The sequence below is a fragment of the Rhagoletis pomonella genome, unplaced genomic scaffold (genome assembly GCF_013731165.1).
Source record: "Rhagoletis pomonella isolate Grant_MI unplaced genomic scaffold, Rhpom_1.0 Rhpom_scaffold_00004, whole genome shotgun sequence".
Taxonomy (NCBI): Eukaryota; Metazoa; Arthropoda; class Insecta; order Diptera; family Tephritidae; genus Rhagoletis; species Rhagoletis pomonella.
In genome coordinates, this window is record NW_023458558.1 from 3,719,383 (window position 1) to 3,733,827 (window position 14,445).

At 33.0% G+C, this 14,445-nt stretch overlaps 1 protein-coding gene across 1 annotated transcript in view; it reads right to left on the minus strand.

The window, feature by feature from the left end:
* LOC118736819 overlaps positions 1-12,908 on the minus strand; it is a gene marked incomplete in the record, with an annotated part of 156,699 nt that extends 143,791 nt beyond the window's left edge. The window contains 3 exon segments of the mRNA XM_036466870.1: positions 6,335-8,339; positions 9,100-9,512; positions 12,641-12,908. Coding sequence (XP_036322763.1) covers positions 6,335-6,662 — 328 coding nt within the window.
* Positions 12,909-14,445: the final 1,537 nt, after the last annotated feature.

Below are 14,445 nucleotides of genomic sequence, written 5' to 3' on the forward strand. Positions count from 1 at the left end.
CCCCCGACTCACCCCTGTCAACGGGCCTGCATATAGGTGATAATTTGTAATTTCCTTGGTAGTTACAAATATAAAACGAACAAAATATCGAACCAAACTATGGCTGGATAAGAGCTGCATCGTTGGAATTAAATTTTACAATTATATTTTTTAGATTTTCTTAACTGTTATTTATGTACATATCGTCACCTGAAATTCAAAAAGACGTAACAAAACACCAACGCTGAAATGCAAAAGGTCATAACTAATAAAAAATTCAAAATTCACTTTAGATTTGTATATGGATTTCAGCGAATTACCACTACCACATAGTTTTATGAAAAAAAAATTAAATAAAAATATTAGTCACGACTCTTTCAATTTCAGTTGCGGAGTTGTTACGCCTTTTTGTATTTCATGTGACGATATATTCAAGGAAAAAAATGCTTACTAAAACTTTTTATTTTTCGAGTTATGATGTTCTTTCAGCAAACGAGCGATATGTAGTGACAACGTAGAAAAGAAATTTTAAAGTAATGTGACACAAAATGTGGCAACAACAAACACACACTCTTTCACAAATGTACGAATTCCCCAACCCTACTCTAACAGTGCATTTAATTGTCTTGTTTTTAACATTATTATAACAACAACAACACAAAGAAATTGTTCAATTACATTTGCTAATGCAACAGAAAATATGCTTTCTATATTTGTATACATTTATATGCATACGTATGTATGTAGGTACATGCATAGATGTAAAAGAGTTTTCCATTAAAGGGCAATCGAGTCCGCTAATGAAACTGCCAAGCACTATGTACATATGTATGTAGAGATGTTCAGATGTCTATGACGAAGTAATAAATTTTTATAGTTCAATTTCATGTTGAAAGCAATTATAATATGCACATAAGTACATATTTATGTATGTATGGCTATACAAATGTGTAGACGTAGTAGATATTTATGTATATTATCTATGCGTGTGACACTGGGCATCATAAAGGGGGCTAAGAGACGAGAATGGTGCTGATGGGGTGTAAAACATGCCACAACTGACACTTTGTTGAGGTAAATTGTGTGGAAAATTCCTATAAAACTGAGAAAAACTAGTTCCTGCAGTTAAGTACGTGCAAATTTTAACAATACTTTTTTTTCAAAACTCAGAAATTCAAATGTGCAATTCAAATTGTTGCTGTAAGAAAGCGGTATTATATTTCGCTATTTTGTTTTTCCATTACTTAAAATTTAGTTTTTTTTAAATTTTTGGTGCTTAGTTTTTGAGTTTTTGGAATGATGTGTTTAAATAAATTATGTTTAAAAAAAAAATAAACTCACCTCTATTTTTAGAAGTATGATTTAAAAAAAAATATTTTTTTAATGCAAAAATCGCTTTTTTTTTGACAGTACTGCAATAAAGTATGTTCCTTCTGAATCCGAGTTCAAAACCAAAAGCATTGTGAAGTTTTGACTATTTTTTTATAATTATTTAATTTTAGTTATTTCTTTTTATAAAAATATAGTTTATTCCTTAACAAAAACCGAATAAATCTAAGTTTCGAACTTCGTAAAAATATCGATGTTGTACTTGTAATTTCATGTACTAAAATTAAAAGGATTACAAAACTGCATACTCAAAATCCTTTTAATAGTGCCTATCATATCTATACAACACCGACATATTGAAGAGTGTTGACTATCTAATTTATTTTTATTTAATGTCAATTTTTTTATAGAAATATATCTGTTTTTTTTTTAATTAATTTATGTTTCTAATTAAATACATTACTTGCTTTTCGATATTTTGTAAACCTCTTTAAATTTAAAAGTAAAAATAAGTTTTACATTCACTATGCACTAAGTTAAAATTATTTTAAAAGTTAAACCAATTATTACAAAATGGGTATCGATCGAAATGGGTTTAGAAGCTTTGTTCCTTAATTTCACTGGAGGAAAATTTAAATTAGGGTAATTAGGTAATGGATATGTATGTTTATCACTATTTGTGTGCTAGACGAAAAGATTTTAAGAATGTAATAGTTTGTAAATATTTCGAAGGGGGTTGCCACCTGTTTCAAAAGTCGATTTCAGTTAACTTATACACAACAATATACTAAAACATGTCACACAAAAGCCTGTTAAGAAATCTTTAGTGTCAACACTAACATTATTTTTGAGTTATTTATAGAGGGATGCTAACTGTTTAAAAAGTTAAATTTAAATTATTTAATAAGCCAAATAAATTATTAAAATATTGGCATCAATCGAAATGGGTTTGGCACGGCTTTATTTCTGAACTATGTTTAGAGGGTTGCCACATGTTTAAAAAATCCAATTCAACTTAATTTGTCAGTTAAATAAAATATTTACCACAATGTCAGACGAGAATAATTAAGTCGAGTCGAAGTTAAATACCTTATATGAAACTTTTTTGAAATACGGGTACCAAGTGAAGAATTGTTATGAAATTTTTAGTTTGAACGCTAAAACTATTTTTGAGGTGTTTGAAGAGGGTTGTCGTCCATTTAAATTCAAAGCCAAATGAATAATTAAAATATGAATATCAGTCGAAATTATCGGTACAGAGTTATTTGAAATTTTGTAGATATTAAAAACCGGAACTATGAGAGGACCACTCTTCACTCAGATACGGCTGCACAGCGTTTAGTTGAAATATGGTACTCGAATCGCTTATAACTCTGATTAATATTCAGAATATTTTTTAGACTTTTAAGATTCAATTTTGGGCCAATTTTGACGCCATGCGGGTTCACTAGTAGAAACATAGTATGTAAATATATACAAGTATATAAATATGCCCTACTTCAGAATTTTATTGAAGAACGCCTATTTCAGAATTTGGTTGAAGAACTCCTTATCTCAACTGCCGATTCAAAAACGCGCTATCAGCTGGTGTGTCCAAGAAATAAAGGCCCTTTCTCCACTCTCCACGTGGCCCACAAATTTGTGGGAAATTTGCCTTTGCCCGGGAAATAGTTTAGGCTCTGCGTTCGTAGCGGAGTGGGCGAGTAGACATCTCACATCCGTTTTCCCACCATTGAGAAAAGTTTATCCTCAATTAGCCTCAGAGTTTCGTCGTAAAGTGCTGCTTCTTGAAACCTTGCGCGTTGTCTTAAAAAAAAAGGTTTCGTACTTTTCATACAGTTGCAGGGGTTTGAAAGTTCGCAAAGCTTACTACAATCTCCCCCATTTGACACCTACACTTAAATATTTCATTTAACTTGTCGATTAAAATGATTTTAAATTTCTTAACCTACACTTAAATATTTCATTTAACTTGTCGATTAAAATTATATTAAAGTTCTTAACTGGTGGCGACCCTCTTCAAAAACATTTTCAACGAAATTCCATTTAATTTGTTTAATAAATTGATTATATATTTCTTAACAGGTGGCAACACTCTTTAAAAATATTTAGAAATCAATTTGTCTTAAAACTATCTCATTATCATTCTCTCACTAGAATATTTGATTTAAATTGCTAATTAAATTGATTTTATGTTTATAAAAAGGTGGCAACTACTTCCAAAAATATTTTCAAAAGAAAACTTTCTCAACCGTCTCTCCTTTGATATGCTTATTGAGACATTTCGTTTACCCTTATAATTAAATTGTATTTGAAATTCTTAACGGGTGGCAACCATCTTTGAAAATATTTAGAACTAAATTTGTTTTAAACCCTTCTCATTTGGTACCCATACTAAAATATTTTATTTAAATAGTTAATTAAATTTACTTCATGCTTACGAAAAGGTGGCAACTCTTTTGAAAAATATTTTTAAAATAAATCAGATTTTTTTTTTGACACTCACATTGTTGTAACAGTTTATTTAACTTGATAAATAGTTGGTTTTAACTTTTGAAAAAAGTGGCAACCCCCTTCAAAAAATATCATAGCCTATAAATATGCCAAATGTCATTGAAATACGTGCAGCCATTTTAGCGGGGTGTTGTATGGAGTGTAAAATAACTCCGTACATACATACATAGATTTGTAATGTCTAGTTTTGCCGCGCTATATGTTGACTTTAGCGAACTTTTACTTACTTATGTATTTGCTTTGGTACTATTTAAGTAGGTATGTTTCTACTGTTATTTGTGCCCCTATGTATATATATGCATGTGTACAATTAAGTTTTTGGTATGCCTTCCAAATATCTACGCTTCAAAGCAATGCAATGCCCACTTGGTTGGCGTTAAATTTCGAAAGGACGAACGATACACAAAATGCTATCTGTGTTGTTGTTTTCTGGTTGCTATTGCTGCCACTTGGTAGTGTGCGGTAGCTGGATCGCTGTTGTTATTTGGTTGGTTGGTCGTTCAGCAGCTTTAGCTCATAATTCAGCTTAAATTATAATCGTGATTAATTTCCCACAGCAACGAGCTTTGCCGCTTTGGCCAGTGTTTCCTGCGCGCGCTGGTACGGATGCTGCCCTCTTGCTTCTGCTTTGGCTGCTGCCATTTCTGGTGATTTGGTTTTGCCGCAGCTGCAGACGTGCAACGTGGACGTAATTTACTGAGGCTTATTTGTAACAACAAATGATAAGCATAACAAAAATTATCTAACTCACAGTTATTCTCATTTTTAGCGGACATTCGTTTCAATGTTGTTGTTTTCTGTTTTAATTTTTCAATGCTTTAATGCGAGTTGTCGTAAATTCTCTCTTCTCGAGATAATTTGAATGAACTTGCGTACGTGATTATAATACAGTTATGCCAAATTTCCACTAGGCATTGAAATGACAAAATGTGTATGCCATTTAAAAAAAAAAAAATGCAACGTGGAAATGAACTTAATGACAATTTTTTTAACGTAATTACACGATTATTTTTGAATGCTTTGTCATTTGTCATTTTTTACCATTTAATGCCTAGTGGAAATCCAGCATTAGGAAATTTAAAATTCAAAACTGAGTTTCTCTTAATTTCAAAAATATATTAATTTTCATGACTTCTTCTCATTGTATTGTATCTGACCATCCAATATTGTAGTATATTTTTCCATATATAGTATTTTATACATACATACATATAAATGTTTGTGAATTCGTTTTAGGAAAAAAATGAATTTTAAGGACAAAATTGTAAACAAAATAGAAAAAATAAAAGTTAAATGAAAGATTCAAAAAAATTTGGCTTAAAACAGAGCTGTTAAATAATGATTAATAATCATAATGATTACTAATTAAAACATGTTTTTTTTTTTTTGGGTAACCATTTAATGATTAAATACGATTATTTGAACCTAGGTCAGAGCACGTTTTACAAAAAAAGAAAACGAACTGGCTTCCAAGATAGGTCGATCTTCCTCCACTCAACCATCGATATACACTTGTGGCCAGACAAACATTACCACCACTTTTTTTTCATCAGGTAGAATTTTGTAAATTACTAAAGGATATATGTATATCGTCGTTTAAAGTACAAAACCGCGTATCGTCATTCTGCGAAACCGCGTAACTGACATTGGCTGCCAAAAATTGGATTTGCTCATACAAGCTCTTCGCTCAATCCTTATCCATTCGTTCTGAAATATATTAGCCGGAAATGCGATTGCTTTATAAAAAAGAGCACCATTTTGAAATATGAGTCTTTTTACGCTCTAGAAAATAATTTCTACAACTTCACATACGCGGTTTTGCATTTTGTTGATACGCGGTTTTGCACTTTAAACGACGATATTTTATTTTTGAAATACAGTTCACACTGTAAAAAAAACCTATGTAAATAAAGGTTTCACCTTTTCCCAAAATTTAGAAAAAGTCGTTAAATTTGAATCAAAGTTAATAACAATTTTTATGAAAATGTCGGGTATGCATTTTAATAGTCCATTTATTTTTAGTATAATAAAGTGCACGTTTGATGTTAAATTTTTTATGAAAATGTTATGAAATTTGAAATTTGTATATAAAGTTTGAAACTTTTGTTTATATGATTTTTGTTACAGTGTGAAACATATTTAAAAAAAAGATATATATATATTTTTTATTAATTTACAAAATTCTACCAAATTTTTTTTTTTAAGTGTTGGCAAGATTTGCGTTGCCACAAGTGATAAGCACCAGAAAAAAATTTTCAGGCCAACTCTTCTTTTTCAAATTGCAAACAATGAATAACATAACCGCATTAATTTTTTATTTTTTTCATGACGGTTTAAACCAGCTTGTTGTTCACCATGAAGCCTGATTTCAAAATGCCCTTTGGATATGAATTTCTGACTTTAATACTACGGCCTCAATAAAATACATTCGGACTAAGTATTTAAATATCAAGTATTTAATTATTTTCAATTAATAACTGCGAATCAGTAAAAAGAATGCAATGTTACTTACCATTACCAGCAGCTAAAATCAGTAGCAGCCCGCATGTAATTAAGCACTGTGTAAAATGGCTAATACCGCTACCACAATTTCTGCTGCCACCGCAACTAACTTGGTGTTGGTTGCCATGCGAGCAAGTGCCGTTCGAATGTCGCTGTATGGACGACACCCTTGACATCTTCATTTCACGTGCGTCACACTTACAGCACGCGGGTACTGACGCCAACGCCAACGCGGAAGTTGAAATGAAGGCGCGCGCGCACACAGACGATGTCGTCGACATGAAGCCATGCCGCCGGCTAAGAGCCAATTTCATTGACCGCAAATTACAAGCAAACATTCGGTCGCACGTTTTTAATGCCACTACGAATAGAGGGTAAGCGCAAAGTTAAGGATGAAGGGCTAGAAGGTGCAGTGGGGGGTGAGGTGTCGAGCGAGCTGAAAATCAAACAGCTAGTATATCTTAGCGCGCGCGCGAAATGCCTTGAATGGATTAAGCGGATTGTTAAAGTATTTGTGTTTGTACATTTATGTTGGTTGGTAAGTAGGCTTGTTTATCCATACACACATTCATAAGACCAATGCCAATTGTGGCTTAAGCTAATGCGAGCACGTTTCGCCACAATGTTGCCACAGACCGCAACGGTTAAAATACGCAACGCAAGCAAACACAAGTCAAGTTTGTATATATGTTTGTACGACTACTTATATTACCATTTAGGTGCGATTTTGTTTTGCTGTTTTTTTATATTTGGTATATGCTTATTTTTTCACTAGTCACACGCGTTCACTAGACGAATTATTAGTTTACTTTTTTTTTGCCAGCGACAGACGACGCATTCACGCACCACCGCTACTTACATATGTACATACATACGTACATAGTTAGAATGTGTAGCACGTCTAATGTAGCTAATAAATGATCGAGCGCTCGTGGAAGAGCGCGCCAAGCTGAGGTAGCGCTGCGATGATGCGAAAATTTGCGGCACGTTTGTATTTATCTGGCGGCGGCAAAATTGAAAAATCACAAATTGATATTTTATGACAGACCAGCAGGCGGGCCAGACACTGCCATAAGCAGCAGCAAGCGCAAATTGCTTGCGTCGTGTCGTGGCGGACGTGTTGGCTTTGAAATAGTTTTTGTTTTTTATATTTTTGCGTGCGTAGAAATTCGCACTTCTTTGGCCTCTTTGCGTTTTCATGCGCAGTACTCAGTCAACGGATATACACACTTTCACTTTGACGTCGCTTTGTAGCTTAAAGGATTTATTTTCTGTTCTATTTTTTTTTTTTGTTTATCAAGCTTCCTCGCTGAAGCCTATTTGTTCGAAAACAAGTTTTACTACAATTCTGTTTATGCACATTAAAACCATTTAAATTGATTTTACACCGCAACTTCAGACTCGCTTTTTTTGCCACAGTGCTGCAATGCATTTAATTTGCAAAAATTGAAAAATTGCAAAATTCACTTGCCCACACAAATGCAAAGAAGTTGGCATACACACACTGCGCCGCCATTTACTTGCGCTGCTGCTGCCGCGCGTTGATAATTTTGTGTGGCGGATGCGCGTTTTATTTGAATTATGTGGTCTTGCGCTGCGTTGTGGCTGGCAGCTGATTATGGTTGTGCGGTAAGCGTACTAATAATGCAGCTTTCATATGCTGACAGATGCGCTGCATCCGCTGCCCGACTATGTATAACTTTTTGAACTAATAATTGTTTGCGATATTTTTGTTGTAGATGTGTTGTAATTCTTTGTGTTGTTGTTGTTGTTTGCTGTCTATTGAAAACGTGCGCAAATTAATTAGTTTCAATTTGTGGCCACGTCGAGCGCATTATTAATAATTTCCTGCCGCAAAACACTTTCGATTTTTTTTTTTCGTGTGTGAGTGGCCCTTTTACACAATTGGTTCTAGAATGTGCATACATATAGTACATATATTTATGCATGTGCGTGAATGACCACACTTATGCGAAAGCTTGAATCCTCTATTTGCCTTGGGTAAAGTTTGAAATCTGCAAAGAAAAAAAGTTACTCTCATTATCATTGTCAAAACTGTAGTGTTAAAAAATGGTTAAATAAACAATTAGATATTCTTCTGAAGAGAAACAAAGTTTTCCGATCAGAAAAAAAATTATTTTCAAGAATTCTGAAAATGCTTTTTCCCCATATAAAATACATGGAAAACTTTGAGCGGTTTGAGCGACCAATAAATTTTTTTTGATTTCCAAATAAAAAAAAAAAATCGGTCCAGCTCGCTTATTTCTTAATATTTTTCCGAAATATTTTGGTGGACGTCTTTAGATATAACACATTTTATAATTCCAATGGAAAAACAGTACCGATTTTTTTTTTTTGTAAGGGGAATGATTCAGTCTATTGTACATATGTATGTATGTATGGCATTGGTATTTGACGTCTACACTTATACAAATACATGTAGTTATATCAAATTAGCAAATTTGCAGGATATAAAATATTTATTATTAACAATAATGCAGCTTTTTATATCATATATGTAAATGTAAGGAAAGAGGAAATAAAGAAAACAGTATAGAAATAGAAGATTAAATTATAACGGAAGAAATAGACACGTTTAAGAGTTTTAAGAGTTTCAATTTAATTTTTTTTTTCTATTTAATTTATTTTATTTTGTTTCTAAAAGTTATTTTTATTATTATTTTTTTATTATTAGAGCAAAATTTAGTTCGATAATTATTTCAAATGCAAAAAAATAACTTTTTATTATTCGCAAAATATCATACGTGCTCATACCTACACAGAGTAATAACGATTCTTCTTCATTTCGTGCTATATTCAGCGTGAATTTCTTCCCACTCCTTCGCTATTACAAACAGAAATAAAATTTCATCTCGTCTGAAAACAGATGTTTTTTATAGTTTCGCTGCTTTTATGCAATAATTGTTGTTCATGTGTATTAGTTTTTGCAGTGGCTGGTTTCCATCATATTTTCAAATGGTATTTTTGTCCGTTTTGACAATTTGTTTGCTTTTCTTTGTTTGTTCCCATAGTGGAGTGATCTTTATTTTGATTTTCTTTGTTGTTGCTGTTATTTTTAATTTTTCTGCTAGATATTTGTCTGCTCAAATTTCATCAAAGATTGTCCTTTCTCTATTTGCTCACTTTTAGTAGTTCATTTATTCGTCACCTTCATGGTGTACGGAAACCTGAAATTGAGAAGGACGAAAAATTGCTTATTTTTCATTCTATTTGTGTGTTTCATATTGGGTATGGTTTGATAATTTAGGTAACCTAAATTTAATTCTTAGTCAAAATTCTAAAGCTAAATCAAAATCATAATTTTTTAATAGAAACTCGCACTGTATATTCAATATAAAGAATGGCAATATGTGTACTTTAATTAAAAAAATAATGATGAGAGTTTGTCGAGTCTTACGATTTTAGTTTTGAAGACACAAGTTTACTTTTATGGAAGATTAAATAAATCTTTCTTGGCAGGAAATTCAATTATGTATGCTATATATATACCATGTACATAAGCGCAGTCCTGAACTGCTTTTGTTGGTTTAATGTAGCTACGGTGACACCCAGTACAACTTGACAACATCGTTCGATTACTCGGTAAGTACTCCCTTGACGTGTTTGCGATTACTTCCCATTGCTCGCTATGCTTCTGTGTATATTATGTATACACCCTTCAACACACTCTGTTTTTGGAGAGTCAGTGATCTCTTTAACCCTTAAAGGGTAACGTTACTATACATACTTTAAAGGTAATCATCGTCGAATCGACGAAGCCCTTTTTATATCCCATTCTTTGTATAAAAAATGTTGAATGCCAGATTGCAAAACTTCTTTGAATAATGATGAACCTTAACAAGAAAGGCACAGGCTACTTATTATTTAAGCTTTTTTATATATTTTAGAGAGATTCGCTCTTCAATCCAATAACGAGAAAAATGGGAATAGAGCAACAGTGTTCATCAAATCGACGAAGATTATCGGTTCAGGATTAAAAGCGTACAAACTAAAGTTGTTTACAAAAATATATATATTAATTTATAGTTAATGGCCTCTTATTACATCCATTGGCCTTTTTCCCACAAATTATTGCAACATACAAACACTTAAAAAAATGTAAAAAAAATAGAATTTTAAAGAAAACCATATGTTAAATAAAAGAGTAAAATATATTGAATCTCTCAGACTCCATTAGATGGCAGTCGGAACATACATTAAGGGTATTCACCTAAACGCCTAAAAGCCTCCTAACTGTGTAAACCTAGTAAAACCAGTTTTCCGTACGCAATTAATTAAGTTTACGAGGTCTACGTGGTTACAAGGCATTTACGCGTTTAGATGAATACCCTTATTATATTTTTTTTGGCGTTGCAATAACAACAACGAGTTGCAACGATCAATTTTATTACTAATTGTAACTACAGATTCAGATTCATCTAATTAATAAATTTTACCTTACTCTACCAAAATCAATCCGATTTGCCTCTGTTCCATTTTAAGGTTAAAATGTAGTCTAAAAACGCTTTAACCTTCGTTCGGACTTTGGGTCAATTTGACCCATATTTCAACATTAATCGCCTAAACGAGATTTCTGCTCAGTGGATTAATCGTATATGAATTATTGCAATTTTTTAAATACCGATACCGATAAAATTAAAAATGAAGATAGACGAAGAAAGTTTAAAATAAAGGTTATTATAGACAAAAGGATATAGGCAGAGACTCAATTTGGGGACCGTTTCGGAATTTTAGAGACTTTCGGAATTCTCGGGACTTATCGATATTTTATCGGTTTTGTTATCGATATTTTTTATCAATTTTGTTTTCGAAATTTTTATCGATATTGTTTTTAATTTTGCTATCGATATTTTCGGAACTTATCTACATAATAAGCGAAATTTTTTGTCGTTTTTGTTATCAATATTTTAATCGACTTTCCTATCGATTTTGAAATAGATTTTTTTTATAGATGTTTCAATCGATTTCGTTATCGATATTTTTATCGATTTTTTTATCAATATTTTTATCGATTTCTTTATCGAAATTTTTATTGATATTGTTATCAATTTTGCTATCAATATTTTCGGAACTTATCGATATATGCAATAATATATTTTTATCGATATATTTAGCGATTTGTTATCGACTTTGTAATCGGCATCTTTACCCATTTTGTAAGCGATACTTTTTGTCGATTTTGTTATCGATATTATAATCGATTTTGTATCGATTTTTATTGGTTTGGTTATCGATATTTATCGATTTTGTTATCGATTTATCGATAAGTCACGAGAATCCCGAAAATCTTTGAAATGCCAAAATAGTTCCCAGATTGAGACTCTGTTCCCTCTATATCATTTCCTCTTTAACTACTTTTATTTTTATCTTTCTTCCCCTATCTTCATCTTTACTTTTATCGGTATCCTCATCCTCCTCTTTGTCTTTACTTGTATGTTTATCATTTTCTTTATCTACATATTCCCCTTCACCTTTGGCCTTATATATATATAAGTAAAGTGTTTAAATTTACCTTGGTCTTCATTTTTGCCTTTATATTAACGCATCTTTGATTTTATTTTTACCTTTGCCTTTATCCTTTTCTTTATCTATGTATGTAGTCACCTTTACTTTCATTCTTGTATTGGCCTTTTTCTAGGTGTTATTCTTTAACCTTTTATTTATTAGCAAATTTTTATTAAATTAATACCATATGCATACACACAAGAAGCAGTTGTCTCAGCCCCAACCATTTCCGTTGCATCATTTCCGTTGCACCATTTCCGTGTGCAATTTCCGTTGAATTTGCCAATTTCCTCCCAACCAACCAACCGCCGCTAAAGAAGTTTCACTTCAAAAAAAAAACTCGAATAATGATCATCGGTCTCACAGACCAATGCGCGGGAATAGGATGGTTAAACGTTTGACCGAGCTACCATACGTTAGCGCACAATATGTTGCCTAAACATAACCAACGCTCAAAACTTAAGAATGAAATAAATCCATTAACTGAGTCGAAATGTAAAAATTTCTCACGATTGTCTGTTACTCCGATTCCAAAGGAAAATTTTGGGAACTTTAGAGCTGATCTCAGGTATAATTACTGAAAACAATAGTACTTTCTTAACACAAATTAGAACGTAAAGTCTTTATTATGAATTTTTTTAGCTGTCGTGCTGCAAAGTGTCAGAATTCTTGGTCCAACATCTTATTAGAGGATTTTTAATTTTGCAGCAGTCTCCAATAGTTAAATGTGTCAAAATAAGTAAGTCACCATTTTCATACCATCTTTTCAACAAGCACATAAATTTATTACTTCTTTTTGCAATGGCTTTGGCCTTTCAAGCGAAATTGTGCTATTTCTCATCCCATGACTGTAAATTGTTTAAGCTGCGATGCGCTCCTTTGTCACTGCCAAAAGTCAAACGAAAACATTTCGGTTTGTTAATTAAAATTCCACGAATAATTCAATAGTCCGCAAAATAAACCAAAACATCACCGACATCACTGGCACGAAACAAAAATTTAGGGGTCGACGACGTCAACGACACACGCATCATCGAATAACACCCGCACCTCGTAACGCGCACTCAACATGTTGACAAGCAACTGAATACAAATCGGTCGGAGACGGGTTGTATGCTTGATGGGAATTGCAAAAAAATTCACACACAACTAGCATATTCCGTAGAACAAGTAATGGAAAAATAAGAAGAAGAAGAAGAAAAGAAAGAATGCAAAAAAAATGTACATGTATGTATGAATATGAGTTTGAACAGCTGTAAACAACCCTAAACCACCAGGGAGTGCACACACACACACACACACACAATTATGCTAATACTAAATTCCGATTACTTGGGGCTTAAACATACATACAAGTATGTACATACATATCTATTTAAGTATGTAGATGAGTTCGTTTAAATATCGAAAATTGTATTCAAGCTCGTTATATAATGTGTTTAGAGAGGCATTTTGGAAAAATAATATACTTAAGTACATTACAGTTATATTTTGTTCTCATCCCACTCTCAGGGTAAATGAAAACAATTGTATCGTTAAGTTTCTATCACAGCCCAACCATATTTAACTTTATTGTTCCTAAGTGGTTCAGTTCCACGGCTCCATATTAACTTCTAAAACATCAGGTTAAGGAAATAACGCGAAAGGGAGTCGCCCTGTCTAAAACCCCATTTGGTAGCGAATGGCTCCGAGAGGTCGTTCCAACGCTAATGGATCTGATGGTATTGCTAAATGTCAATTTACACAGCCGTATCAGTTTCGTGGTAGAGGCAACTGATTTTCTTGCTGTCGAAAGCGGCTTTTAAATCGGCAAATAGATGGTGTGTGTCGATCCTATTCTCGCGGGTCTTTTCCAGGATTGAACGTAATGAGAATACCTGGTCTATGGTGGATTTGCCAGTTCTAAACCCACACTGATAATGCCCAATCAGTTCATTGACGGCGGGCTTCAGTCTTTCACACAATACGCTCGATAAGACCTTGTAACCTATGCTTAGAAGGCTGATCCCGCAGTAGTTGGCCCGAATGGTGGGGTCGCCTTTGGTGTGAACTGCAAAGACCACACTTAAATTCCAGTCGTTGGGGTTGCATTCATCTGACAATTTTCTGCATAAGAGTTGATGTATGCACCTTATAAGCTCCTCGTCGGCATACTTAAATAGCTGGTCTGGCTGTCAGCTCCAGAAGCTTTGTTGTTTTTCAGCCGCGTAATCGCTATTCGCCCATCGTCATAGTCAGGCGGGGGGACATTGACTCCATCGTCATCGACTGGGGCTCGGGTTCGTATCTTAAGTACGTGCACCATGGTTGTTCTTACTGGAGTTTGCCATGGTCTTGAAACATTCAGTAATTCGCATAACTTTCTGATAAAATTTTCGGCCGTTTGATTGATTAAAAGGGTCCTTGTGAACCCAAAAAATTTAAATTTTTTTAAATCCTACCGAATTTTCTCTTTCATTTTGTACCCATTTTTATTCTACATTGCACTTAATTTTTTAAATAATTTTTAGAGAAAAAATTCTAAAACCATATAGCTTTACTATATTTGGCCCATAGTTTGTTTGGACCTGTATCAGACTTTTTACTCCGAATTAA